At 61.8% G+C, this 27,584-nt stretch overlaps 2 protein-coding genes across 4 annotated transcripts; both read right to left on the reverse strand.

Annotated features, from left to right (window-relative positions):
* Positions 1–395: 395 nt before the first annotated feature.
* On the reverse strand, positions 396–4,771 carry NDUFS8 (NADH:ubiquinone oxidoreductase core subunit S8). Of its 2 annotated transcripts, none has more exons than XM_080817782.1 (7): positions 4,642–4,771; positions 3,489–3,546; positions 3,347–3,397; positions 2,723–2,812; positions 2,467–2,639; positions 684–812; positions 396–590 (listed from the first exon to the last, which is right to left on the reverse strand). In XM_080817782.1, exons 2-7 carry the CDS (start codon positions 3,544–3,546, stop codon positions 459–461), a joined length of 633 nt encoding a protein of 210 aa, XP_080673908.1. In that variant the 5' UTR covers positions 4,642–4,771; the 3' UTR covers positions 396–458. The 2 variants fall into 2 exon arrangements, with proteins under 2 accessions (XP_080673908.1, XP_080673907.1); XM_080817781.1 differs by having other exon boundaries at positions 4,156–4,652.
* A 1,212-nt stretch (positions 4,772–5,983) lies between these two features.
* On the reverse strand, positions 5,984–22,324 carry ALDH3B1 (aldehyde dehydrogenase 3 family member B1). Of its 2 annotated transcripts, XM_080816866.1 has the most exons (10): positions 22,265–22,324; positions 17,413–17,575; positions 15,339–15,449; positions 15,100–15,220; positions 14,722–14,807; positions 14,181–14,262; positions 11,362–11,748; positions 10,819–10,985; positions 8,113–8,212; positions 5,984–6,559 (listed from the first exon to the last, which is right to left on the reverse strand). In XM_080816866.1, exons 2-10 carry the CDS (start codon positions 17,572–17,574, stop codon positions 6,369–6,371), a joined length of 1,407 nt encoding a protein of 468 aa, XP_080672992.1. In that variant the 5' UTR covers position 17,575; positions 22,265–22,324; the 3' UTR covers positions 5,984–6,368. The 2 variants fall into 2 exon arrangements, with proteins under 2 accessions (XP_080672992.1, XP_080672993.1); XM_080816867.1 differs by lacking the exon at positions 14,181–14,262 and having other exon boundaries at positions 22,265–22,309.
* Positions 22,325–27,584: the final 5,260 nt, after the last annotated feature.

Consider the following 27,584-nt stretch of genomic DNA (forward strand, 5'->3'; position numbering starts at 1 on the left):
GAGGGCCTGTGTCACCTCCTTGTGACTGCCACCCCAGGCATGCCTCTCCCTGCCCCCAACAAGGACACCCTGGCCTTTCTGAGGTTCTGCCACTCACAGGGTTTCTGCCCGAGGCCTCGGGGGACTCGACATCCTCAAGGCCGTAGCCGTGCATGGCCCGACCCTCCGGACACCCAGGATTATAGGACAGCGACCTGAGACTAAGCCTTGGGGACTATGCCCAGGAAGATGGGTATGCAGGAGGACTGCATTGTGCTGGGGCCCAGCCACGGCCCCCAGAGTCCCACGGAAGGCCAGGTCACCTCTGCCAGCTTCCCTGAAGGACCCGCCCAGGGGAGGGACCCACAGGCTGAACCTCTGTGGCCTGGACAGCTGGATTCACGACAGAGGCGGGGCAGGAGGGCAGAGCTCTTTTATTGGGTGGCGGGGGCTGCAGGCCAGCCGGGCGGTGGGGGGCATCAGCGGTAGAGGAAGTCGGCCTGGATGTTGGCGGCAATCTCGGCCTCCCACTTGTCCCCGTTGCTGAGCAGCTTCTCCTTGTTGTATAGGAGCTCCTCGTGCGTCTCAGTGGAGAACTCGAAGTTCGGGCCCTGCGGGCAGGGGCAGGTGCAGCGGCATCAAGCCCCCCACAGCCCCCCAAGCACCTCTGCCCCCGGCCCCGCACCCCCCGCAGGCCCGCTCACCTCCACGATGGCGTCCACAGGGCAGGCCTCCTGGCAGAAGCCACAATAGATACACTTGGTCATGTCGATGTCATAGCGCGTGGTCCGGCGGCTGCCATCGGCCCGCGGCTCAGCCTCGATGGTGATGGCCTGTGGGAGGGGTACCGGGCACCCCAACTGCTGTCTGCTCCCTCCTGGGGGCTCACCCCAGGGCCGCCCACTCTTGGCCTGAGGCACCCCTCCCGACACCTCTCCCCAAGTCCCCTGTCACTCTGCCCTAGCTGACATTTCTGTCCACTGCCGGCATCTTCTGCCTGCGACGCTAGGCTCCCGAGGGGAGGCCCGTAGGCTGCTGGGGTCACTGCCAGTGGCACCGGCAGGCAGTGGGGGGGTCCCAGGACTTGCTCAGCTGCTGGTGGTCGTATACTGAATGGCCTTCCCACTTACGTCATTACCCCCTTTCTCGGATAAGAAAACGGAGGCTCGGGGCGCCTGGGTGGCTCAGTGGGTTAAAGCCTCTTTCGGCTCAGGTCATGATCTCAGGGTCCTGGGATCTAGCCCCGCATCGGGCTCTCTGCTCAGCGGGGAGCCTGCTTCCTCCTCTCTCTCTGCCTGCCTCTCTGCCTACTTGTGATTTCTGTCCGTCAAATAAATAAATAAAAAAAATCTTAAAAAAAAAAAAAAAAGAAAACGGAGGCTCAGAGATGTTGAGGGGCTTCCCCAAGCCACACAAAGCCCAGACTCAAAGTTAGGGTCCCTACTGCTAGCCTGGTGCCAGCAGTGAGATGCTCTGGAGCCTCCCATGGCCAGAAGGATGTTCAAAGGCGGTTTGCCAAAGGTCTTTATGTGTCCCCAGGAGTGTAATGTTCATCATTCAGTGGGACTGTAGGCTGGTGGCCTTGTTTCTTTGGCCTCAGTTTCCTTATCTATAAAAATGAAGGTAATAATCTCTATATTCTAGGGTTGCTGTAAAAGTCAGTCATGAGCAGGAACAGCGGCTGATCTGTCCACGGTGCTCACGACCTGGAAGGCTGTCATGGCTACAGGTGTCTGGGCTCTTCTATGCGCTCTGGGATCAGAGACACCAGGGTCACGGCCCATGGCCTGGCTGCTGGGAGGGGGCGGTCACTGTGTGGGGGATGACTGACTGCTGGGCACGCCCATGGGGCCGCCCAAGAGCCTCAACTGCACCTGTCTGTCTCTTTTTTTTAAAGATTTATTTATTTGAGAGAGAGAGAGATGAAGCGCATGTGGGGAAGGGGGAGGGGCAGAGGAAGGGGTAAGTCAAGCAGACGCCCCACTGAAAGCAGAGCCCGATGTGGGATTTGATCTCATGACCCTGAGAGCATGACTTGAGCTGAAACCAAGAATCGGTCGCTTAAACCAACTGCGCCCCAACCGGATCTGTTTCTCCACTAAGGGGCCCTGACTCGGGGTTGGGGTGCACCGTGCAGGGCCCTCCAACAGAACTAATGCTGGAGGCTCAAAGGAGCAGGAGACAGGGGCAGTGAGGGCCTCAGGGGCGGTACGTGTGTCCTCGGGGCTGGTGACAGGCACATTCGCAGAACCCTAAAACCACTGCCGTGTTCAGGGCAAAAGCGGACTTTCACATACCACCCTGTGGCTCACTGACCAGGTCTCCCCAACAGCAGGACCCACAGGTGTCATGTGGCCTGCTCAGGGCTGCAAGGGGCTTTCCCGGGGACACACTCCCAGCGGGGAGGTGGAGGGGTTAGGTGTCCAAGACTGCCCTGCTTCCGAGTGGCAGGAGCTGGGGGGCAGGCAGCAGGGGTCAGGGGCTCACCTGGGCGGGGCAGACGGCCTCACAAAGCTTACAGGCAATGCAGCGCTCTTCTCCCGACGGATAGCGGCGCAGCGCATGCTCTCCCCGAAAGCGAGGGCTCAGCGGGCCCTTCTCGAACGGGTAGTTGATGGTGGCAGGCTCCCGGAACAGGTAGCTCAGGGTCATGCCCAGGCCTGCGGGCAGCAGGGGCATGGTGGGTGGGGGCCCCGCCTCCCTAACTCTGTGCCCACCCCCATCCCCTTCCCCCAGGGCCCACCTCGGATGAGCTCAGTCCACAGCAGGGTCTGAGCCGCCCTGTCGGTCACCGCCTTCATGTCCATCGAGGGTTCCTGCATGTTCACGAACTCTGCAGGGGAGGTGGGCAGTGAGGGCTCTGGCAGGGCCTCAGGGGCCCATGTCCCTCCCCTGGGAATCCAACTCAGGAAGATAAGGCCTCGTCTTCCTTCCAGCTGCGCACCCCCCCCACAAGGGCTGGTTCATTCATCAAACCTTCCCGCCTCAGCAAGGGCCTTGCAAGGCCTGTCTCTGGCTCTGGGCAGTCCTTGCCCACTTCTCCCTGTGTGCGGGCAGCTGTCCAAGCCCAGAGGTTGGGGGGGGTGGTGGTTGGGAAGGGGCTTGGGCGGTGAGGTCCTGGCAGAAGAAGACCGACACCGGAGCCTCCCACCTGGCAGCTCCCTCCCTCCCTGTCCCATGCAGGGGAGCTCTCAGCTCAATGTGTGGCCACAGAGAAGGCTCCCCACCCCCTGGCAGACAGAACCTGCCCCCACGAATCAGATTCAGTCTAGATCATTGTTACAAAGTAGAAACAGGCTCAGAGAGGGGGAGGCTCAGGCAGAGCCGGGACCAGGAAAGCCCAAGGCTCAAAGTGCCCCCGACTCACTGTAGGTCGCTGCCACGGTGCTGCCGTGGAGGCTCCGGCCAGTGGGCTGCCCTGCAAGGAGAGGGATGACGTTAGGCAGCCGCAGCCTCACGTCAGGAGACTGGGCTCCCGAATGCCCCAGGAAAGGCTCCCTTGGTCCTACCTGCTCGTGCAGCCTGGGCCAGAGCCCGAAGCAGTGTGGGTGTATTCAGGCAGCGCATCTGCAGGGATGCAAAGGGAGAGGCACACGTGGGTCCCAGACCTGTCCCCAGGAACTCTGGGACTGCAGGAGCCTGGACCTCAGTGCCGCTGTGTCACTTGGTCTCTGATTTACCCCCATTCCTAACAGAGGCACAGGTGTGGCACCTCCCAGTCCTCCAAACCTGACCCAGCTAGGCTGGGCTAAGAGTGAGGGGGCATCTGTGAACCCATGTCCTATCGATCTCACCTTCTAAGAAATCTTTAAAATCCATCCCTCCTCTCTCCCCTGACCAGTGCTCCTGTCTCCTATCCGTCTCCTCCCCTGTTCATCCTCTTGGGATCTGACAACACCGCTAGCAGCCACCAGGTCTGAAGGCTCACTGTGCTGGGGGGGGGGGGGGGAGGAGGGCAGGGGCGGGGCGGTCACACACAACCGTCATTCGGTCCTCACAAGGACCCCACGAGAGGCACAGAAGCGAAGCTGCAGCCTGGCCATGTTAAGTGACTTGCCCAAAGTCACACACTGGATGGGGGAGGGAGTGGGACCAGTACGTGAAGCCAGGCTCCGCCCTCTACACCCACAGGTCCCCCCTCCCCCATGCTGGAAACCTTTTAAAGGCTTAAATAACCTTCGGGATCAAATTCCTTGCCCCACCATCAAGGTCCTTCTGGAACGGTCTCCTGCCTGCCAAGTGACCTTGGGCGGGTGAGGTCATCTTGCACGTTTTCTCCTCCGCGACATGGGGGTCACGAGAACGAAGGGGGTCGTACATGTCCTGAGCCTGGCACCTAGCCGAAGCTCAAAAGTGGCCCTCCCGTGACCTGGGCCTTCCCGCGTGCCCATCTCCGACCGCGGACTCCAGCGCCAGGAGCCTGACACCTTCCCCGACCTTCCCCATGACCTCCGACCCCACGGACGCGGGCGGGGCATGCGCCTCGGTGGTGCCGGCCCCGGGTCCGCCCGCTGCGCGCTGAAGGACACCTGCACCGCCGGCCCTGAGTAGGCCGAGATGAAGCCCGTCCGCAGAGGCGGCGGGGCTTACGAGAGCACCACACTCGCCCCCGACGCCGCACCGCCCGGGCCCGGCTTTAAACAGTTGAGCCCGAACACCTACCACGAAGCGCTGTCGCTCCTTCCCTTGCCGAGCTGCCTGTCCGCCGAGGGGCGGAGCCTACACTCTGAGACGCTACCATTGGGCCGGCTGGTTTCACCTTTTCCGCGCTCATCTTTCACGGTGTGATCTGATTGGCCAGTGGCTCCGCTGAAAGAGGCGGGATCCAAAAGCATCTTTCCTTTGATTGGCTAGGGGATAGCCAACTCTTGAAGTTGCGCAGGGCGCTGCCATGTTGGATTGGAGAGGCCAATAAGCAAGGACTCCTGCGCCACCGGAGGCGGGACGTCCGGGGCGTGGCTTAGGAAGGGGCTCCGGGTCAGACCTGGCACCGTGGGTTGGAGGAGAGTTGCTGGGTTCCTGCGGGGTATTTGTGTTAACGGTGCCGGGAATTGTGGCCGGCAGTGATTCCGCGGAAGCCGTGCCTGGTCGGTGCTAAACCTTGACCCAGGGGCCGCGTGTGGAGGATTATTCTCGCTTTACTGATGGGGAAACTGAGGCACGGACTTGTTTAGGAACTTGGCCCAAGCGTCAGAGCTGCACAGTGCGACCGCCTGCGTCCTGCCTGGGTGTGTGTGACTCGGGATCCCTGTCCCTCAACAGCCACCCAACTGTCTCCTCCCAGGGGATCGATCGTGGGGCAGAGGGACCCCGTGGGTGGCAGGCACGGAGAAGGCCCTTGGGGCCTCCTGTGTGTTGGTGGTGGGCGGGGGAGGGGAGGTGTTCTCGCAAGGCTTCTCGGATGATACGATTTCCCAGCTGACTCCGAGGAGGAGTAGGGCCGGCCAAGGGCAGGGCAGGTATGCCGGACGTGCGTGCGGAGGTCCTCTTGAGAAGGACGACAGGGACACAGCGCTGTGGAGAAGCCCCCAGGGACTCATGTGGGTCCTGACTTCTGGGCCACAGGGAGCCACTGAAGGGCTCAGGCTGGGGGGGGGAGGTTGTGGCATGGTCGGGGTGAGCTTTGGGAAGATTTTCCTGTGCAGAAAGGGGAAGTGATAGATGGCCCTGGTCACGGTGGCCAAGTGTGTGGATTGGCAAGTTCTGCAGCTTTATAGCACCATCGGGACTTGCTCAAAGATGGGACTTGGGAGGTGAGAAGGGGACATTGAATCGGGGGCCCCAGGGCTTTGGTTTGGTGGCTGAGCGGGTAAGGGACGATTCCATGGCATCAGGGCCCAGGACGATGAGCAGGACAGGGAAGAGGGTGACTCTGGTGTGGGACGTGGTAAGGGGACTAGCCACCCAGGGCCAGCCACTGGGGGGACAGGGAGGTGCTCGGAACTCCCATGAAGGCCTGAGCGGGGAAAGACGGACACCATCCAAAGGAGGAGACGGGATGCCTGGAGTTTGGGATGAATGACCCATTTATTATTAAACTCCAAAATTTAATCCCCACAGTGATGTCTGGAGGTGCTGGTTGTGAAGGGGGGTGGCTCAGAAGTGTCCACACCTGCCGGCCTCTCCCAGGACTCGGGGGCTAGTGTGGGTACTGGGGGCAGGTTACCACATAGTCTCCCAGGCTCCCTCACCTTGGTCCGTCCTAGTTGGGGTCAGCTGAAGGAAGCTGGAAGGCAGCAGGCTGAGGGCTCCCAGAGAGAAGCCCCAGGAGGGAGGAGGACATGCCCTGGTCTGGGCTGTGGTCTTTTCCCCCCTGGGTGTGAGCCCCAGGCCACATCTGCCCTAGCCGCAGGCGGCAGGGGCAGCAGACTCACAGGTGTGAGCCGGGCTCAGAGCAGGGTACAGCTGCAGCTGCGACCCTCCATGGCCACCAGCAGCATCCTCAAGTTGCGAGGTGAGTAGGGCGGGTAGCGGATGGAGTAGATCTTCTCCAGCCCGGGGTGGCGCAGCAGGCAGGCGCGGTGGTGGGAGAAGGTGTCGAAGGAGAACTTGCCATGGTAGCTGCCCATCCCACTGGCACCTGCAGGGTGACGCGGGACACGCCAGTCAGCCCCGAAGCAGCCAGCGAGAGGCTGTCAGACACACCTGGGCTCTGCCGGTCACATGCAGTAGGACCTAGGTTTCCCCATCTGTGAAATGGGCTAATGCGAGGCACTGTGGGTAGAGGGCTTAGCCCCAAGCCTGGCACCAGCAATAACTTGGTAAATGTCAGAGACACCAGGTTCTGGGGCACGATAGGTCAGGAGTGTGGATTCTGGAATGACTGCTCAGAGTTGAATCCCAGCCCTGAATTAGATCTGTCACCTTGGGCAATTGACTTCACCTTGGTCTTCTCCGTGACATCGGATGACAGTGGTACCCACCTTCTAGAGCTGTGGGCTCTGGGTGGGTGGTCAGACCCACGGACGGAGTAAGTCCTGGGCTGTGTTGATTCAAAGTGTTTAGGTAGAGAGGCCGTCGAGGACCAGGCTTCAGCACCGCAAATCCAGGGGACCCACGATGGGTGGAATTGGAGGGTAATGAGAGAGGGCTTTCTGGAGGGAATGAGGCCTGAGGGATGTAGAGCTCACCAGAAGAGGGTGGGTGGGGGCAAGAGGGACGCAGACTTGGGGACAACTCAGAAGCCTTGGAGGTGGGTGACCTGTGGTATGCAGGGACCCGGCAGGCGCCAGCATGGCTGGGGCAGCAGGCAGGGAAGCAGGGAGAGGAGGTGGGAGCAGGGGACACCATGGCCAGACCAGGAAGGGCCTCAGGAAACGGGGAGTCAGGGCCTTGCCCAATCCTGTGGGGAGTGGCAGGATCAGATTTGCCCCCCAGACAGACCCCCACACTTCCCTGGAGAGGAGGGGTTGGGGCTGGAGACCGGCGGTCAGGTGGGCAAGGTCGGGGCTCTGGTACGGGGGCCACCAGCGGGGCCTGGTCCTGGAGGCCCACACAGCCCTGGCGTCCGTGCTCAGTCCACACCCCCCTGGACAATTTGCCAGGCCCTCCGGACAGTGGCTTGGGTGCCTAGTGTGGACAGGCGCCAGTCTCTGGCTCTCCCATGCCACTGAAGAAATGGTGGCATCAGAGAAGGTCGTGGCTACCCGGGATCACACAGCTGTGAGGCTCGCTGGAACTAGCCCTGAGGTTTCCTGCCCCGGAGGCCAGGACTTGGCAGCAGGCGTGGGGGTTGCTGGGGCCGGGTTTCTCCACTTCGCCAGCTTCCTTTGGGCTGGAAACAGCCCCTGTCTCGGGTGGGGGGGGGTGTGTGACACACCAAGTACTGGGCCGAGAGGACACAGGACAGGTTCAAGGGGGCAGTTCACAGCCTCCCCGTGGAGTAAAGGGAGCACGCGAGGCCACCCCGTGTGAACTGATGGGCAGACGCAAAGCCATGCCTCTTGGTAAGAAAATCAGTGACCGCCCAGGGACAGGACCACAGTGGTGCTGACAACCCCAAATGGGGTCCTTATGGGTCCCCATCCATATGCACATGCGGGGACGGGTCTGGAAGGTTTCTGCGGGATGGAGGTGCAGGGGTGCCGTCGGTCCAGTAACAGCGAGAGAAGGTGGGGCTCTGCCGGCACTTACCCACTCCTCCGAAAGGCAAGCTGGGAAGGGTCATGTGCATGAAACCGTCATTCCCGCAGAAGCCCCCGCTGCTCGTCTGGGCTAGTACTCGCTTGACCACCTGGCGGGGAGGGGAACAGCCATGAGGCCCTGTGGTGGGGCGGCCGTAGGCCAGCCCGCAGGGCCCCGCAGCGTGGAACGGTGGCCACCCTGGGAGTGTCACAGGTGGGGGGTGTGGTTGTGTCGAAGCCTGCCCCCAAGCCCCCAAGTCTGGACATGTTTCCTGCGCAGCTCCTCGAGCGTGGCCCTTGCAAGGGGGCTGGAGACACAGACGCAGGGCCGAGAGGGAGGCAGGAAGCTCAGCCGTCCCCTGGGGACCCGGAGAGTTCAAGGTGAAATGCCAGGTAGTCAGGGAAGCGTCCCAAGGGAGGGACGTGATGCCACTGCTGCCTCTCAGGGGAAGGGGTCCCCCCAGGCAGAGTGAAGGGCAGGTGCAGAGACCCAGGGGCTGGGCTGTGCAGTGTACAGCACAGGGAAGGCCTTGAGATGGGGTGATGAAGCCAGGTGTGCATTTTAGGAACATGAATGTGGCCCTTGCTTTACTTAAAGAAGCCCCTTTCTCTTTTTTTTGAAGATTTTATTTATTTGACAGAGAGAGACACCGTGAGAGAGAGAACACAAGCAGGGGGAGTGGGAGAGGGAGGAGCAGGAGCCCGATGCGGAGCTCGATCCCAGGACCCCGGGATCATGACCCGAGCTGAAGGCAGACGCTTAAGGACTGAGCCACTCAAGTGCCCCAAGAAGCCCTTTTCTCTTTAATCTTTAGGTTTATTGGAAGAATGAGGGGGAAATGATCAGTAAACACTATAGTCATTGCCAGAAAACTCGGCTATATTTAGTTATGACATGTGATCCTGAGCTAACGGCTCCTCTGCGTGGTGAGAGGGAACCGCCCCATCACAGGGCTCCGAAATCACGTGGGGGTGGGTAATAATAGTGACACAAGAGGGAGCAGGGTTGTCACAGTGTTTCTTGGGGGCGGCCATGGGTCCCCGGGGCCAGTCAGTGCTGGGCATTGAGAAAATTGACCCCTTTCCAAAAAACCTGGATTGTAAATGTTCTGAAGTTACTATTATCCAGATAGAGCAGGGCTCCTTGGAGGAATGACTGACTCGGGCTGGGCAAGGGAAACACGGGATGAGCCGAAGCAGCTCGTGGACCCTGAAAGGAAGGAAGTGGTTGGGAAACAAAAGGTTGCGGGGGGAGCGCTGAGGGACACAGCAGCTCCCAGTGCCCGAAGAGGGACAGCCCGAGCAAGCACGCAAGGCGGTGTTGCACTGTAACCCGGAGAATAAAGCAGGTGCACACGAGTCCCTGCTGATAGAAGTGATTCAAGAGCCAAATCGTCCTTACAGATTCCAGGGGATGGAAGTAGGTGTCCGCCTTCAGCAGGTGGCGCTCAATCCCATGGAAGGGGGGCTCGACTTGGAGACTTGCTCTCAAAGAAGAGGTCTGTCTCTTGGCGGAGACCCCTGGCAGCCGAGACCTTGGCCTCACCAGTGATGTGTGGATCTCTATCCCTGATAGGAGGTCGGAGGCCAGCCCTCGCCTCCATGGTAATCTTTCATGAGACAAACACCAGACCACCGAGGTTGGGGACATGCTGCAAGGGACCTGGTCAGCACCTCTCAAGCTGAGCGGCGGTCACAGACAAGAGGACCCGCAACTAAGGCAATGTAGGGCTCTAGCTGGGCTCTTGGGGCTGAAAGAAAAATGTGAAACCCAAATCAAATTTGGAGTGGTGGTAACAGTAACGGACCAAGCACCATCTTTTCGTTTGGTTGAACATAAGAGCCCTTAAATGGGGGAAACTGGTAGCGGGGCATATTGGGACTCCCCAGACTGTCTCTGTCTTCTGTAAAGTGAAAATTATTCCAAAATAAAGAGTTTATTAAAAACATACTGCGTGGGCACCTGCGTGGCTCAGTCAGTTAAGCGTCTGCCTTTGGTTCAGGTCATGGTCCCAGGGGCCTGGGATCGAGTCCCGCATCAGGGCTCCCGCCGAGCAGGGAACCTGTTTCTCCCTCTCCCTCTGCCCCTCCCCCTTGCTCATGCTCTCTCTCTCTTCAAATAAATAAATAAAATCTTAAAAAAAAAAACAACCCACACTGTCCAATCTGCGAGGGATCTCATAAGAGCTGTGTGAGAGAGGAAGGTGTGCTCTGAGCTGTAGACGCCTGCCCTTTGCCCTTGAGGCTCCCAGGATGCCTCCAGGGGCTGAGCGGGGCAGGGGGCTGGGGCTCACTGTCCCTCCTGCGGGTTCTGGTCCTTCATTCTCCCCTAGTCATTCCACTCCATTCCGCGTGTGCCTTCTATGAGCCTGGCCCTGGAAGGGGACATTTGACAGCTGGCAGAGATGATGAGGAAGACAGAGCGGGGTGCTGACGGAGCCGGGGACGTGAACCCTGGAGACTGTGGCTTAGGTTGGAGGACAGAGGAGGCCTGGCTGCCCCAGGTAGAAAGGATACTGACAGAACCAAGAGTGCCCCATCCCAGAATTTCTGTGACTGTTCAGAGAGGCAGGACACCCAAGCCTCCCTCCAGGCCCCTTGGTCCACTCCAATCCTGGAGCCATCTCCCCTTCTGCTGTCGCCACTCCGCCATTCACTGCTGGCCCCTGACCCCATCTCTGTCCAGCCCCCACTCAGCCCTGCCCGGGGCCCCCACCTGTTTGCTGTTGGAGAAGGCATACAGGGCCAGGGGCTTCTCCCGACGGTTGATGAAGTCGATGGCCTCGTCCAGGCTCCTCACGTTCATGATGGGCAGGATGGGGCCGAAGATCTCCTCCTGCATCACCGGCTCCGTCTCCTGCACGTCCACCAGCACCGTGGGGGCTGCGGGCACAAGGGAGCCCTCAGCGCTGGGGCGGGACGGGGTGGGGGTGGGCCACGGGCAGGGCTCAGGGGCCGGGCTCAGGGGCCTTCCGGGGAAGGGAGCGTCCCCGCAGCCCCCAGGAAGGACGGCGAGGGGTTGTCCAGCCCCAGCGGGGGCCGAGGTGGAGCAGAGGTCGGGGAGGCAGGAGTCCAGGCCGGGCCAGATCGCGCGGCCCTGGGAGCCTGGAGGCGGCGCGGGGCGAGGAGGGGGCGGGGGCGGGGCAAGGAGGGGGCGGGGGCGGGGCCCGGGCTCGCGGCCCAGGTTCGCGGCCCACGCGGGACCCGCGTCCTGGAAGGGCCTCCGCCCGGCGACCGCGCGGCGACAGGGCGCCCTCACCGATGTAGCGCTCGCTCTCGTCGCTCTGGCCGCCGATGGCCACGCGACCGCAGCCCAGCAGGCCCCGGAGCCGCTGGAAGTGCTTGTCGCTGATGATGCGGCCCAGGCTCGGGGAGCTCTGGGGGTCGTCGCCGTAGAAGCGGGTGATGGCGCTCTGCAGGGCGGGCACCAGCCGCTCCTGCGTGGCCGGGCTGCACAGGACGTAGTCGGGGGCCACGCAGGTCTGGCCGCTGTTGAAGTAGCGGAAAAAGGCCACGCGGTTGGCCACGGTCTGGGGGTCGCAGTCGTCGTCCACGTAGCAGGGGTTCTTGCCCCCCAGCTCCAGCGTGACGGGCGTCAGGTGCTTGGCGGCGGCAGCCATGACGATCCTGCCCACTCGGGGGTTCCCTGGGCAATGGAAAGAAACCAGGGTGACTCTCCATCACCTCAGCCAGGTGGGATGGCCTCAGCTTGTGGGCTGGGACCCCTGGGGGGGGAGTTCACTCCCTGGCCTGACCTCCCTGGAGAGGTGGTGGAGTTGGAGGACGCCCGCCCTCCCGGGACCCTCCCCTGCCAGTCTCTGCACCAGGACCTTGCCTGCAGCCTTGGCCAGACCAGCCCAACCACGCCAGGTCCGTGGAGGGGTCGGCACAGAGCAGCAGGCCAGGTCCCAGGCTCCCTCTCCTGACCTGCCTTGTTAGAAATCCAGGAGCCCCTTGCCCTGCTTCTGATCCCGGGCTCCTCCTGCCAATGATTTTTTTTTTTTTTTTAAGATTTATTTATTTACTTGATAGAGAGAGACACAGCAAAAGAGGGAACACAAGCGGGTGGGGGGGGGGCAGAAGGAGAGGGAGAAGCAGGCCCCCGCTGAGCAGGGAGCCTGAGGTGGGGCTTGATCCCAGGACTCTGGGATCATGACCTCAGTGGAAGGCAGATGCTTAACGACTGAGCCACCCAGGTGTCCCCCTGCCAGTGACTCTTGCTGGCATGCCACTCTCCACCCTTCCCTACCTCTCCAGTCTTCTCCAGAACTGGCAGAGACTGCTCTGGTCCAAGGCCAGAGTCCAGCTCCAAGGGCTGCCGTTTGGGTCTCTCTCTCTCTGACGTAACCTGGCGGCTACGCCACCCCGACCTCCCACCCTTCCCTCTGCTCCGGACCTTTGGCTGAAGTGGCCACCTGCCCATCTCCAGGGTCTCACAGTCCCTCCCATCCCACCTCCCCCCACCGAAAGTTCCCTGTATCCAAGATGTTCCTGCCCATGCCTGGCCCAGGGTCCTGTGCTGCCATTTTTGCTGCGATGGCCCTCTCTGGCCACCACCCGAGAGCCTGCTGTCCCTGCTCTAGCCTGCTCCAGCTTCCCTGCCCTTTCCCCCCTGCCCCACCCTGCTCCAGGCCCCCCCCCCCACGTCCCCTCACCTGTCCCCTCCTCCCTCAGGCCCTCTTGCCTTTCAGAAACATCTCCTTGTCTATGAGGCTCCCCTTGGCCGTTGAATCCTGTCACGCTTCCCTGCCAGAGTCCCTTCCAAGGGCCCCATCATTCCCACGCTGTTCAATTCTCTGTCCCCTGTCCCCTTGTTATAAGGTGAGCTCTCCCGGCAGGGAGGCTTTGTCTCCTCAACCCTTGCTTTATCCCAAGGCTAGGACGCATCTGGACAGGGCATGTTCCCTTAGAAAACAGCGAGCAAGTGAATGGCTGCTTCCCCCGGCCCCCGGGCTGTGACAAAGCCTTCCACAAGTTCGCATACCCTCAAGACAGACCTGTGACTGTCATCAGACAAGGACAGTCCTGCAGGAGTCAGGGGCTCATGGCAGACTAGGTACTGGTCAGTCTCCCAGCCTCTGCGCAGGCTGCCCAGGTTCCTGGCCCGAGTCAAAGGCCCAAAGCCCACCGAGCTGTGAGGTGTGATGGTGGAAGGTGGGCCACCCCCTCCCCGTGTCCCCTCCGGCTCCTCCAGCCACCAGGAATCTGCAGGACCAGCCGAGGACTCCGCGCCCTGCTTCTGTAGCAGGCTCCCTGGCCGCCAAGGTGGGGGGGCCCATGGGCCCTGGCCTGGGCTTGTGGCAGGGTTTGTGGGGAGAAAGGCAGAGACCACACTCCCCCTGCTCTGGTGTGGACGAGGTGTACCAGGCACGAGGCCAGTGAGCAGGAGGCCTCCGAAGCAGCTCTCCGCCCCGTCTGCTTTCTCTCTCTTCCAGAACCTCCACCAGGGAACATGGCTCCCTGCCTCCCCGGCTCTTTGACCCTTATGGAACTACCCCCCCCCCAACCCCGACCCTGTCACCTGAAGCCAGGTGATGTCTGGGCCTCATGGGCACGTGCCAGGGAGATGGCAAATGACCGCGGAGAACAATTCTCACTGAGGGCCTGGGAGGAAAATCCAGCCTCCCCAATCCTGGTCCCTGGAGTGACCCCAGCTGGGTGGTGTGGCTCTTCATTACCTTGTCCTCCAAGCCCTCATCTGTCCAGCCCGCCACAAATGCCCTGGGTCAGTGGGGTCATGTATAAGGTCCTGAGACCAGTGGGTGGTATATAAGGTCTCCAGGGGGGAACCTGGCACGGTGGGAGCTCGGCTCGGGCAGAGGCTGTCATCCATGAGACTGTGACCAGGGAAGGGGCCTCTGGAGGGTCCCAGGGGTCAGGGCTGCTCCCCAGCCTGCTCAAGGAGCACAGAGCAAGCTTGTCCTGGAGCCAGCCTGCTTCCTTCCTGGCTGTCTATGTGCCTGGGTCCCTGGGCCTCTCCCAGGGTTGGGGACAAGCCCCCTGAGGGGGTGGCTGGGCTCGACCAGCCCCCACGCGGAGCCCCCCAAGCCCTGCACGCCGTGGGCACCCTGGCCTCACCCGTGAAGAAGATGTAGTCGAACTTGTGCTCCAGCAGCTGCCCGGTCTCCTGGGGCCCTCCTAGCACCACGGCAAAGCAGCTCTGCAAGGCGGGGTGGCAGACGGCTCCCTCTGGGACCCCAGGCTGGGGAACGCAGGGGGCTGCCTCCCTGTTTGCACCCCCCACCCCTTGCTGGGCCTGACCCACAGTTTCCAGGGACCTAGATGGGCCAGATGGGAGCAGGGAGCTGCCCGGTGTCCCCCGCAGTCCCAGCCCGAAAGGTGTGAGGTTAGAGCCTGGCTGGGGTTGAGGGGTACGCAGGCGGCAGGCAGGGTGGGGGTGTGGTCAGGGCTGCCCAGAAGACGGACGCCAGGCTCCGGGGCCCCGGTCCCCAGAGCACAGCTGGATGCGCTGGCTCTCTGTTTCACTCGATGGGAAAGAGGCAAAGGGGGCAGCGACCCAGCCATGGCCGCACAACCCGAAGGAGGCAGGACTGAGGCTGGAAGTCAGGTCCTGCTGAACCCGAGTGTAGCTGCTGGGCCCACTCCGTGCCCGGCTCACCTGGTCCAGGTATCGGGGCAGGACCTCAACCAGGACCTTCTCTGTGCTCCTGCTGAACTCCGACGGCTTCAGCACCACGCAGTTCCCTGCGGGGCGCGGGGCAGGGGGAGCGCTGGGAGAGCTCCGGCCTCCCCCGCCTCCGTTCAGCCCTTACCCCCGGTGCCCAGCCTCGCTCTGCTCTCAGGAGAAGCATCTGTCTGAGAGGTGAGTGACGGGCCCAAGGCCCCACCGCCCAGGGATGCTGGGCCAGGCGGGAACTGGGCTTTTCTTAGCCACTCGTTGCCAGCTCCCCGCTCACAGGCTCTGTGGGCCACCAGGAGGCCTGGGGGTGGGGACAGCTGGGACAGCGGGCAGCGGGAAGGCGCAAACTGCTCTCACCTGCAGCCAGGGCACCCACCAGGGGCACCAGGGTCAGGTTCACGGGGTAGTTCCAGGGGGCAATGATGAGCACCAGGCCGAAGGGCTCCTTCCGGATGAAGGCCGAGTCCAGCTGCGTGGCCTGGGCCCCAGGGCCAGCGTGGCGGTGAGTGGTGGGGCCGTGAGACCCCCAGGCCCTCTGTGCCACCCTCCAGCGGGCGAGGCTGCCCGTGTGCCCTCTCCCCCCAGGGCCAGCTCACCAGATTCTTAGGTACTTTCTCGTCCTTCATCCAGGCCCTCAGATTCCTGAGGGCTAAGTCAATCTCGCTCTCGCTGATTCTGATCTCAGACACCTCTGCCTCGAAGGTTGACTGCAGGGGAGAGACAGGGGCGGGGTTCGGGCTGGGGGACCCCAGTCGGCTCCTTCATTCACGCAGTCCGTGTCCAATGAGGGCTTCCAGCCCTCGGGAGTCCCTCCTGTGCCAGGAAGGCAGCAGGGAGCGACAGCACTGGGCCCAGAGAGCCTGCCCCGCAGAGCGGACGTCAGAGGGGGACAGCCCCCGTGATACTGAGAACACCGATGTGACCAGAGCCATGGGAGTGAAACAGGGGACAGGGGACAGAGACTGCTGGAGGGTGTGGTGTGCGTGCATTGCGTGTGTGTGTGTGTGTGTGTGTGTGTGTGTGTGTTGGGGGGCTGTGCACGGGCATGAGCATGTGAGTGCATGGGCGTCTGTGAATGCGTGTGTGTGCGCGTGCCTGTGTGTGCTCATGTATGTGTGTGTGTGTGTGTGTGTGTACTCTGCTTTATACAAGATTATCAGTGCTGGCCTCTGGGACGAGGTGACCTCTGAGCGGTGAGGACTGGGATGGGAGGAGCCCGTGGATACGTGGAGGCAGAAGATTCCAGGCAAAGCGCCTAGTGCATGCAAAGGCTCTGAGGTGGGCGCCAGCTTGCCGTGTTCCTAGTTAGCAAGGAGCAGACTGCGTGAGGCGATGGCACCAGGCAGCAGGGGTGAGGACTGTCGAGGAGAGAACCCTGGTTTCATGGGTTCATGGGAAAACAGATGATTCCAGAAACTGCTGACAAGGAAGCCTGGGCCTCACCTGGCTACAGTCCCAGGGCATCACGGTTAAGGGCAGGTTTGGGGACACTGAGGAAGGGAGCAGGCATCACCAGGAAGCCACATCCTCAAGGTAAGTCCTTGTGGACACACTTTGCTGTCCCCAAGGGATGACCCTGGAGGCCATGAGGCACTAGTCTCAAAGTCCATGACTGCTCTGGGGACAGGGCGGACACTTGGCGGCGTGCCTGTGAGTCGGGAGCTACCCAAGGAAGCTACTGTAGGACCCTGGCTCCGCTGGCCCCGGGGTCTCTATCATGACTTGAGTGGAACCTGCAGGCCCACTGCAAGGGTGAAACCTCACCTGGCGGCAAAGAGGCATAGGCCTGGCCCTGAGGAGTTCCAGGCGTTGAGGGGCCAGGGGGGGCCCGGGGGTGGGTCCGGACACCGTGGCCTTGGCGGCAGGTGCAGAGGACATTTTGTCCGGAGAAGGATCCCCTGGGGCACGAGCAGCCAAGCAGTTGGGCCCTGTCAGCTGAGGGGGTGGGAGGTTGCCCGGAAGCAAATGCATTGCTGGGGGGCTGCTGAAATTGGGAGGAGCTGAGCCCTCAGGCCTGAGGGTTTGGAGAGGGGCCAACGACACCCACCTTTCTGAGTGAAACTGAGCCCATCCGTGGTGCACAAGGCACTACATGGTGTGACCTGCCTCCCTGGATCTCATCTTTTGTGTATCTCTGCATCTCTCACCCCCCTCCAGGCATGCTGGCCTGTTTGCCGCTCCTCAAGCACAGAGGCCGCCTGCCTCAGGGCCTTTGCACATGCTGTGCCTGCGGCCATTTCCTCCAAAATTCTCCCTTCAGCAGGTCTCCTCAGAGAAACTGCCCCTGACTCCCACATGTAAAACACCCCCCTCATCCTGGGAGCGTCTCTCCATGGCACTTGAAACCATCCAACATGCTACACAATTAGTTCTGTTGTTCTGACTGTTGTTTTGTGCCTTCCTCCGGAATGCCAGCTCCCTGGGCACAAGGATTTTGGTTCACTTTCTGTTGTATCCCCAGGGCCTAGAGCAGGAGACCCGGAACACGGGAGGTGCTCAGTACGACGGAAATGCGCGGACGGACGCTGCCGAAGAGGCGAAGAGGTCGTGCGGCAACAGGGAAGGGGGTGGGGTTTGCCGGGCCCTTCGTCCCCGCTCAGGGAGGAAGCTGCGGCCCCATCCCGCGTGTCCCCGGCCCCCGGCCCCGCCCCCACCCCCGCCCCCGCCCACCTTGTGCAGGTCCTGTGCCAACGCCTCCTGCAGAAGCTGCTCGTTTTCCCGCAGGAAGCGGCGGAGGCCCTTGAGCTGCGCCGCCCTGAACTCGGCCGGCCTCGTCCGCCCTGTGCTGAAGGCCTCCCGCAGCCGCCGCAGGGTGTCCGCGTAGGGGTCCATCCTGCAGGGAGGGGGCAGCGTGGGCCGGGGCTCCCCACCTTCTCGGGCGTCCTCCCTGTGCCCCTGGCTGTACCTCTATGGGCTCACGGACACTCCTACAAGGACTCCCGCGTAACCCCAGAGGGCCGGGGCTGCCCCCCCTACACACGTGTACACACACACACACACACACACACACACACTCTGATGGACCCCCAATCCCTTCCCCTTGGCCAGTGGGCAGGAGAGCCCTGGACTTTGGGCTGGGGGCAGGACAGCACGGGGCTGGGGGTGCTTGGGAGCAGCTACTCCAGAGCCCCAAAGGGTAGGCAGGCAGCCGGGGAACCTCATGTCTCCCTGCCACACGGAAATGAGCCCCAAGCCATGGCCCCCCTCCCACTCTGGTGCCCCTCATGGAGGTGGGGTGGCCCTCATCCCTGCCAGGCCTGCGTGGAGTAACCAGGAAGAGCTCGGTAAGTAGAGGACAGTCCGACACCAACAGCCACCATGGCCACCACTGGGAGACAATCCAGACACAGAATACGCCGCGCCTCCTCCTGCCCCTCTCCCCGGGGGCACTGCCTGGGGAAGCCAGGCTGGCTGGTGGCAGCACGGGGGGCTGGGGGACCTGGGCGGTGGCCTCCGCTGTCTCTGCCCCTCTCACCAGCCCCAGTGTTGGAGGAGCTGGGAACGGTAGGGGGCAGGGGCTGAGGGGGCACCGATGCCTCCATGCTGTCAGCGGCCAGGGCGGGAGATCGGGTGGGGCCCCCACATTCCCCCGGGCCCCCTCCTGTTTACTCGAAACTCATCAAAGGAGCAGGGTGACGTACTTGCTTCTTGGCCTGATGCCAAGGACCCATGGGGACCCTTTCCTCCTGCCCTCTCAGACTCTCTTCCCTTCAGGTCTCAGCTTGGTGAACACCTCCTCTAGGCAGCTCGCCCTGATTACTCCCTCACATGGGGAGGAGGTTTCATCCTCTCTCCCGCTGGCCCCTCTTTGCCTCCCTACCTGAGTTAGGTCTTAGTGCCTCCTTATCTGTCAGGGGAGGGTAACGCTAGCGGCCACCAGCTGACAGGCTGTTTTTCAAAGAGGAGACCACGCTGTCCAGTTCTGAGCCTAGGGCCGGGTGTCAGCGTGCCCAAAGCCGCCAGCTGTTGTTAAGTGGCTGCCCCACGGCCCTCAGATTTCCGGAGTGATCTGTGGCCTTGAGAGCTGAGCCTGCTCCAGCCAAATAGGATGGCCCGGCCGGAAGGGCACTCTGTGCCGAGAGCCTGGCTGGAGCCCTGGGCATGATGGGGTGGGGGGGCCAGGCTGACCCCACAGGCCTCCTGCTCTGGTCTGGAGACCTAAGCAGTTGCCTGGGGGCACAAGGCCGACCCCATGAGACCCAGAGGCGGTGCCAGCGTAGCAGAGAGGAGACATTCTCAGAGCCCCTCTCGGCCCCAGGCTTGCCCCCAGACCCCATGCGCCCTCTCGGAGGAAGGGACGCCGGCCAGTGCCAAGGCTCTCCCGGCCTCCAGAGCTGCCATCTGGGCTTGTCACCTCCGGCTCGGCCTCCTTCTGGCCTTCTGACCTTGGGCAGGCCACTCATCTCTCTGCCTCAATTTCCTTGTCTGTAAAGTGGGAATAATAATAGCACTTGCCATCGTCCCGACAAGCAAATGACATCAGGCCCCCTAAAGCCATGGCCGCGGCGCATGGGCTGGAGGTCAGCAGCAGTTGGGATCACTAAATTCCCAGCCAGTGTTTCTTTCTCTCCATCCGCTGCCACTCCTTGTTTTGTCTCGTGGGCCCCTCCGGACCCCAGCGGATGGGTGTGGAGGACAGAGTGCGCCCACCACATCTGCCCCCCTCCCCCAGGGTTCTGGGCCTTTTCATAAGCTATGTCTGCAGAACCCACAAAAATGTCAGGCACGTAACTGGAACAGAACATCTCTGGGCGAGGGAGGGGAGGGGAGCTCCGTGGGGGTGCTGGATGGAACATTCCAGCAGCCTCGCCTGGCAACACTGAGGCCGACTCACCCAATATTGTACCCTCCCCCCACCAACGTTGGTCAATCTGGACCGAGGGATTAAGGGATGTCCGTTAGGGGATGGGAAGGTGGGTACTGCCCAGGTGGGCCCAGGAGCCCAGGCCACCTCCTGGGGGAGCCTGGGTCTGTGACCTCACAAAGGACACACAGATGTGGGGCTTCCCGGATCGGTCTGGGCTGGGGTCTTGGAGCCCACCTCCACCCCCGACCCCCACCCCTGGGGTACACGTGATATTGTGGAAGTTCGTAAGGATGTTGAATGACATTTCCTGTGCCTGCGTGACCCATTTGACCCCGACTACAGCCTGCTGAGGGCACCGTCTTTTCCCTCACAAGGAGAGGGACGTCTCGGCACAGACAGGGCGAGGAGGTGACCCAAGACCACCCCGCTTTTCTACCCTGGAAACCAGGATGCAGAGGATTCTGGAGGAACAGAGGGCTGCCCACCCCACCCTTCATCCCGCTACGTGGCAGCCTGACCCCTGGGGAGGGGACACCTCGGGGGGCTGGCCTCAACTGCAGATGCGGGGACAGGGAGCAGGGGCACGTGGCTGGACGCAGGCACTGCCCTGGAGGGGGAGAAGGCGCACTGGTTGTACCCCGCTCTCTGCCTCTGACTCCCCACTATTCCCACTAGTCCCCGCCTTGCTTCCCCTTGTGACCTCCATCTGGCTGAGTGCCGAGGTCCCAGCGGCTGGTGGGCCCAAGGGTCCGCCGCCCACTAAGGGGCCCCGGCTTCGGCCACCTGCTGTGCCACATGTGTTCTTGACCTGCTGCTCCTGGGAGCAGTGGGTGGGGTAGGAGGGGCCGAGGCAGCAGATGATGACAAGGGACAGGTCTGTTTCCCTTGGCTTGGAGGCTGGGGGAGGATGAGCCACGTCCCCTTGAGGCCTTGGCCCAGGGACCCCTCTAGTTATCACGATGAGCAGGCACGGATCGCACGTGCCGACCTGGGTCAGCCTGACGTGGGTGTCCGCAGGGCACCCCTAGGGGAAGCTGAGGCCCAGACAGATCGCATGGCGTCAGGGAGGGGGTGAGTCAGCTGGCCACGCCGATCTGCTGGCTCCAAAGCATCACTGGGGCTCTACTGCCCCACCCCCCGCCCTACGGGGTGGCCCGTCCTGTGATGAGCTCTCCATGGAGGCCCCCCCTGCTCCCCACCCAGCCTCTGTCATTCTCCTTCCTCTGTCATTCTCACTGTCTGCTTCCTGAGCTGTCCTGGAAGCCTCCTAAGGGAACCCCCCTTTCTAAGTAGGCTCCATACCCAGTGTGGAGCCCAACACGCGGCTTGAACTCACAGCCCTGAGATCAGGACGGGAGCTGAGATCAAGAGTTAGATGCTCAACCGACTGAGACCCCAGGAGCCTCCCTAAGAACACCCCTTCGGTATGATGTCGGGGCCCGGAGGTCTGGGCTCGAATCCCGGCAGCCTGTTTGTGACCCAGGAGCCCCTGGGCAGGTTGCTCGGCTCCTCTGCGGCTCGCCTGCCCCATCCGAGAAATGGGGATGGTACCTAGCTGCCCCAGGGCACTGTTGGGAGAATTCAGGCGTGCGGTGTCGTGTGCGAGGCCGAGCCCTGCGAGTGCTTGGTGACCATGGCTCTGAATGACCGTGACTCAGACAGACTGTAAAGGACAGCTGTGGCAAGGGGGCTCCAGGGAGGAGACCCTGGGGAAGAGCCCAAGGTGAGACCTTGGCCCAGTGTGGGCACCAGGGAGGCAAGGACATCAACCTGAGAGCCATGTGGGGGGGAGAGAGAGAAACAACTTGGTGCTCTGAGGGTCTGGGGTGGGGGAGCTTGATCAGGCTGCCAGAGTGGAGGTCACAGTGTCAGCCTTGATGACCCCACAGTCCTGCTACCCCAGGGTCTCCAATCTGATCTCCCCTTGGAGCCTGAACCTGGCTTTTCATGGGCTCTCCAGAAGCTCTGGCAAAGTCCCCTCCCTACATTGGGGGCTGGGGGAACTGGGGATCAACCCTTGGCCTGTAGGCGGAGCCAACCCCACCCCAGAGAGTTCCCCGGAGAGTTCCCCTGTTGCTCTGAGTCCTTCTGATGATCAACCCCTCCTCCAGGCAGGGCAGAGTCTGGCTCATCCCTCTTTCCTGGATCCTGGCAGAGCCCGCTCCCAAGAACAGGATGTCCCATAGTTAGTGGGTACCCCGGCCCCAGCACCGGGCTCGCATAACAGTGCCCAGCTCGCCTAGCAGTTCCCAGAAACTCTGTATTGCCACATGGATGCTTGCCCAGCCCCCCATCTCCTACCCCCCTCCCCTACCAGGGATGGGGGTGTATCCCCTCCTGGGGCAGCCGGGTCCAGAGCTGGGGCCCTCAGTCCCAGAAAAGATGTGCTGTGACCCCAGTGAGAGGAAGACGGAGGCCCAGCGTAGACAAAACAAGGATGGCTGCCGGCCACCAGCCTCAAAGCCCCAGAGCCTCTCCTCAGCCCCTCCCTCTCCAGCTCTTAGGTCTGAGCAGAGGGAAGTTCCTTCCCCCTTCCCCCTTTCTCCCCCAGCAGGCAGAGGAGCTCCTGGAAGACAAGGCCAGCCTGTGTGTGTGGCCTCGCGCGGCCAGGCCCGCCCAGGCAGCCCCCAGCCTGGTGTCCCCGAGCAAGCCCACCAACCAGGTCCCGGGCCCTGGCTGCTGGGGACTCATCCCCGCCTCCCTGGGACAGCGTACCTGAGGCCCTGCCAAGCTGCCCTTCCTCCTGGCCGTCCCCGCTCTGCCCCGCTGCCCTGTCGTTATGAAATGTCCGAGGCTGGGCGGGCCCCTAGGGCGGGGCTGCCCTGGCCTCGTGCCTGACCTTGGCTCTGGGCCGGCTAGAAGCTGCCGGCAGAGATTTCATTACCTCTCTCTCAGGGGCCTCTGGATCCTCTCCCCGACCGCAGAGAAGGAGCCGGGGCCCAGAGAAGGCCAGCACGGTTCTGGGGCAACACAGCAGGTGTTCGGGGAGCTCTGAGCTGAGGGGTCCAGCCCAAGGTCTCACCAGACCCAGGCCCAGCTTGGAGGAGGAGGACAGCCCGGGGCCGTGGGCCTGGGAATTACGGCGTGGGGTCCAATGGCCTGCAGTAGCAGGGAAGCCCTGCCCGACACCACCGCCCTCCCCCCGCCCCCCACGCCCCGGTGAGCCTTGGTTTCCAGGTGCAAAAGGAGGAGATGGGATCCAAAGATGGCTGGAGCCCAGAAGGACAGTGTCAGGGCCCACGCCCGCGGAGCCCTCCGTCCCCTCGCTCTCCCCGCAGCGGCGTCCATCGATGCCACCTCCTCCGGCGCCCCCGCTCAGGACAGGTCACCCTGCGTCCTGCCATTTCACCATGAAAAAACAGGAACCCCGGAGAGGCGACCGGACTTGACCCCACAGGGCATGGACGGCGGGACTGGGACCCACACTGGAAGCTTGTCGCTCCGGAGCGGAGGGGCCGCGTCTGTCCCCAGAGGTCCCCTCCCACCTCTGAGGGTAGCGTTCCACCCTTTGCCCTCTAGGACAGCTGTCATGGTAAGTGTCCCCACGGTGGTTCCTGCGGGCTTGCTCCCCTGGGGCCCGAGCTGTGCCAAGGGGGCCTGTCCTCTGTCTTACTGGAGCCCCCGCCCCACGCGCACCTGCGGCACAAAGGGGGATGGTTCCGGAGCAGCTGCTGGTGTCAGACAGGCAAGTGATCAGGTTACAGGTGTGGGGGCAGAAGCATCCTTTGTGCCCTCGTCCCGTGCCTGCCACCCTGGGCCCGCCACTGCCCCTCTGTCTTGGTGCCCCGGGTGTCTGCCTGGTATCCTGGCCTGGGGCCTCTGGGCCAACCCGGCACCTGGGAGATGCTTCTCACCGCCCCGGCCCTCCCGCTGCCCCTGCCTACCTGAGGGGCAGGAGAGGTCTCCTGGCCCACACCTGCTCGGGCTCCCCTGGAGGCTTCAGCCCGCCGGGACAGGGGGAAGGGGCTGCAGAGGCCCCCGTCCTCCGCGTGGGATGGAGCCCCCAGCCGCTGCCTGTCACGTGGCTCAGCATGTGACAGCCGTGCCCTGCTGTCTGGAGCTGAGCCAGGCGAAGGCAGTGGCAGAGCGGGCACCAGGCGGGGCTGGGCGGGGGCTGAGCCTGACAGCGCTTAGCCGGGACTCAGGCCCAGAGAGGGGCAGCCACTGGTCTAAGGCTGCACAGCCAATCAAGGGCCCACCCAGGGAGGCACTGGTGGGGAGATGGGTGTTGGAGGATCCTGAAGGGACCCTTCTGGGCCAAGGATTGCCTTGCAGGGACTCCCAGCCCCCTGCCCCCTGCCCTGTGAACTTGTCATGAATTCCGGAACAGCCTGCGACTTCTCCAAAGAGGCCTGGCCTCCTGGCACAGGGGTGTTCCCCTGGCCTGGCAGTAAAGCTGCCCCCAGTCTGAGGGGGCATAGCTCTTTGGGGAGGAATAGGTACCCTCCCCCCTGGGCTGGAGGCCTCTATTGATCCTCGAAGGTTCTGGGGGCTCAGCGCAGTCTGGAGGTTGTGTCCCTGTTGTGGAGAGCCGAAGATACATGGGGGGAGGTCCGTGTGGGACCCCACCAGGAGGCACCCTTCGGGCCAGCTCTGATGGGTGACAGGCTCTGCTGAGGACCCAGGTCAGCCATGTGGGGTGTGCAGACGTCGGGAGAGGGGACACAGAGGCCTCGCGCCCCCACATTTGCCTCAGTCCTGTGCTTTGGCGAGTCCTCTGGGTTTTAGCTTGGAGGCTGGGACGGAATGACCTTCATTATCGTCACCTTCTGCCTCCTGGGGGTGGAGAGGCGGGGAAGGGTGGGCTGGGCATGGGTCACGGCATCCACGGACTCCTTAACGCGCCCATCAGTTCACTCCCTCACATACTCGGTGACCTGCCCAGGAGCATCGTGCCACCTTGCCTGCTGACGGACACTCAAACTGGGCTCCTCCACCCACGTGCTAAGTGGCCTCGAGCAAGCCGTGGCCTCTCCCCCGGTCTTCTTCGCCTCCCCACTTGCGGAATGGGGCTGACTCTGGCTGCCTCACAGTCTGCCACAGAGGAGAATTGGGGGTGTGTTTGGAAACATCGGGTATACAGTAGGTGCTCAGTGAGCATGGATGCCTTCCCGTCCCTTTCCCGCCCTCCTGAGGGAGTAGCCACTCTGGCCTTGTCCCCAAGACCCTGCCCCCCACCTTCCTTCCTTGTCTCTTGCCTTAATGGCGAGCCCACCCTCCCCCACCCCCCAGCCTCCCCTCAGAGACCAGCAGGACTCATTCCAGGTGCAGAGTTAGAGGCCAGGGCGCACTTGGCACGCCTTGACGAAGCGCCCACGGTGCTCCAAGCTCACGCCAGGCACTCGATGCAAATCCTCACGGCAGTCTGGGACATTGCTGTCCTAGCTTGCAGGAGAGACAACAGGCTCAGAGACGCGCAGTGACCAGGGCGGGCACACGCAGGAAGAGTGACAGAGGGGGGGTCTAGCTCAGTCAGGCCCATGGCGTTTCCAGGGTGACCTGAGCCTTTGCTTAGGAGCCCACGGGGTCACCATCACTCCCGGGGGTGACTGCCTCTGTGTCCCCTCTCCCGACGTCTGCACACCCCACATGGCCGACCTGGGTCCTCAGCAGAGCCTGTCACTCCGTTTCTTGGGCATTTGCTCTGCTAGGCTCTGGCCGGGTTCTTGGCACATCTCCGCTTTGGGACCTCCCAATAGCCAGTGGTGACTGTCATCCCCAAGGCTTTTAGTTAAAAAAATGACAAAGAGTCAACTCCATGCCAGGCAAGTGGCATCAGGTGAACGAGGAGTGGCCCAGCACGGCCCTCTTTGGGACACAGTATGGGGTCACGCGATTTGCCCCACAGCATCCCAGGAGATGTTTTGGGGCATCTGAATTTCTGTCTCCTGTTTTCTGTAAGGAACATTCTAGAATGTCATCATGAGAACAAAAAAATCAAACCTAATAGAGAGAAAAGAATTTGAAAACTGTTGCATGGGGGGTGGTGTGGAATATGGTGGCTCATTCCTGGGGACTTGGCAGCGAGTGGGAGCGTGAGGCCCGGATGGGGGTGGGAGGGGTGTGCTGGCCTCACTCAGTTCCCTGTCCTGGGAGGCCACGCTGGCGGCCTTTACCTGGGCCCCCCCATGCCCACCTTAGAGGCAGTTCCAGTCCCAGGGCTCAAGGGAGGAAGTGGGGTCATCAGCTCGCCCAGAGAGTCAGAGTGACCCAGGAAAAGCTGGCCCACGGTCTGGGCTCTGGGATCCTGGCAGAGCCACGCCACTGCCCATGGGCCTCCCTCTCCCTGCCCCCATCCTCCGCCAGCACCTGAATCTAATCAGGGAGCCTCTGGCTTAAGTACCTGGAGCTCTTGTGTCCGGGAGCATTTTCCAACACATCCCAGCCCCGCATCTGGCCTGAGCCAGAGGTGATTTTCCTGGGGGTGTCTGGGCATATCCACAGATCTGGGGAGCCCTGGCGTGCTGCCGTCGCTTCCTCTGGCCTCCCGGTGTGGGAATGCTAACAAGACCCATATCACTCATCACTCAGCTTGGGGCATTCGTATGCGTATCCTCTGTGTCTTCACTTTTGGAAAAAAAGGAAATGATATTATTTTCGCATTTAAAGGTAAATACGTTTCCTTTTTGCTTTTAATAAGGTTAGAATAGTACCGTTAAGCACTAGGCGCCATAACGTCTGGTTTTGAACTAAGCTAACCAGGACCTCCCCACAAAAATGTTCTGAAATGAATTCATTTTAAATAAAGCAATTTAAAATTTTAAGTTACCGGGGCGCCTGGGTGGCTCAGTCAGTTGAGCATTTGACTCTTGGCTTTCGGCTCAGGTCTTAGTCTCAAGGTCATGGGACGGAGCCCCGTGTTGGGCTCCCCGCTCAGTGCGGAGTCTGCTTGGGAGTCTCTCTCCCTCTCTCTCTGCCCCTCCCGCTCATTCTCTTTCTCTCTCTCAAATAAATAAATCTTAAAAAAATAATAAAATTAAATTAAAAGTCACCAACAGTCCACAGAAAGAGTCCATGTGTAACAAGGATTTTTTTTTAAAGAGAAAGACAGAGAGTGCATGTGCCAGCGTCAGTGGGGGGAGGTGTAGAGGGTGGTGAGGTAGCGGGGAGGGGCAAAGGGAGAGGGAGAAGCAGATTCCCTACTGAGCAGGGAGCCTGACATCGGGCTTGATCCCAGGACCCTGGGATCATGACCGAGTTGAAGGCAGACGCCCAACCGGCTGAACCACTTGGTTCACAAGGACTTTAATAATTCTGGGACCCTAAGCTGTACAGTAACCTCTTTTATGGGTCTGAACTGGGACCCAAAGAAAGGCTGCACTCTCACGGGAAGTCAGCATCTAGGATGCTGCTGGGCAAGAACTCGAGTCACACTGTGGGAGGTTCTGGGACACACGGGTGCTGGTATTTCCCTTACGGAGGGCAGACCATGGGCTCCCTGGAACAGCATGTCTGCTCCCCGGCCACCTTCTCTTTGCTTTCTGGTTGCTTCTTCAAACATGCTGCTTGATTGCCTCTTGGGGACCTTCTGGTGGGAGATTTAAACAAAACAAAACAGAACCCAGTAAGTTCTGAGTTGGCCTGAGACAGTGGCTGTTCAGTAAGCCTTGTCCCCCCACCCCCGGAGCAGAGAAGCCCACCTTAGGGACCTTTACCCTTGGACCAAACACACGCACTCAGGGGGTGGGAATGCCTCCCACCGCCTGTGCGCTTCTCCCCCTGCCACGCGGGGCCCCAGCAGACGGTGGGCTCTCCGGCCACAGCGTCAAGAGGCTGCGTCTCAGAGCCTCCTGGTGCTTTCAGAAGTCACCCATCTTCCCTCTCTCCATTCAGAAGATTTTTGCGGGCCTGCCCTCTTCCTGAGGTCGGGACAGCTAACCCCCTCCCGCCCTGTCTCTCTCCATAAGAGCCATCCGGCCTGGGGCACCTCCTCTCTCTTGCCCCTAAAGGGGTGCTCCGGTGTCCCAGATGCTCTGTTCCTCTGGTCCCCCGCCACCTCGTTTTTAGCCGGTGCCCGTCCTTCTCCACTTACTCT

The sequence above is a fragment of the Martes martes genome, assembly GCF_963455335.1.
Source record: "Martes martes genome assembly, chromosome: 10".
Classification (NCBI taxonomy): domain Eukaryota; kingdom Metazoa; phylum Chordata; class Mammalia; order Carnivora; family Mustelidae; genus Martes; species Martes martes.

Coding starts and splice junctions, on each gene's coding strand:
- ALDH3B1 (XM_080816866.1), bottom strand. CDS start 17,574: ATGGACCCCTACGCGGACACCCTGCGGCGGCTGCGGGAGGCCTTCAGC. Junction 15,450..17,412: donor TGGCACAGGACCTGCACAAG/GTGGGCGGGGGC, acceptor TCTCCCCTGCAG/TCAACCTTCGAGGCAGAGGT. Junction 8,213..10,818: donor CCTTCTCCAACAGCAAACAG/GTGGGGGCCCCG, acceptor CCTCCCCGCCAG/GTGGTCAAGCGAGTACTAGC.
- NDUFS8 (XM_080817781.1), bottom strand. CDS start 4,299: ATGTACGACCCCCTTCGTTCTCGTGACCCCCATGTCGCGGAGGAGAAA. Junction 3,547..4,155: donor CAAGGAATTTGATCCCGAAG/GTTATTTAAGCC, acceptor GCATCCCTGCAG/ATGCGCTGCCTGAATACACC. Junction 813..2,466: donor AGGCCGTCTGCCCCGCCCAG/GTGAGCCCCTGA, acceptor CCCCTCCCACAG/GCCATCACCATCGAGGCTGA.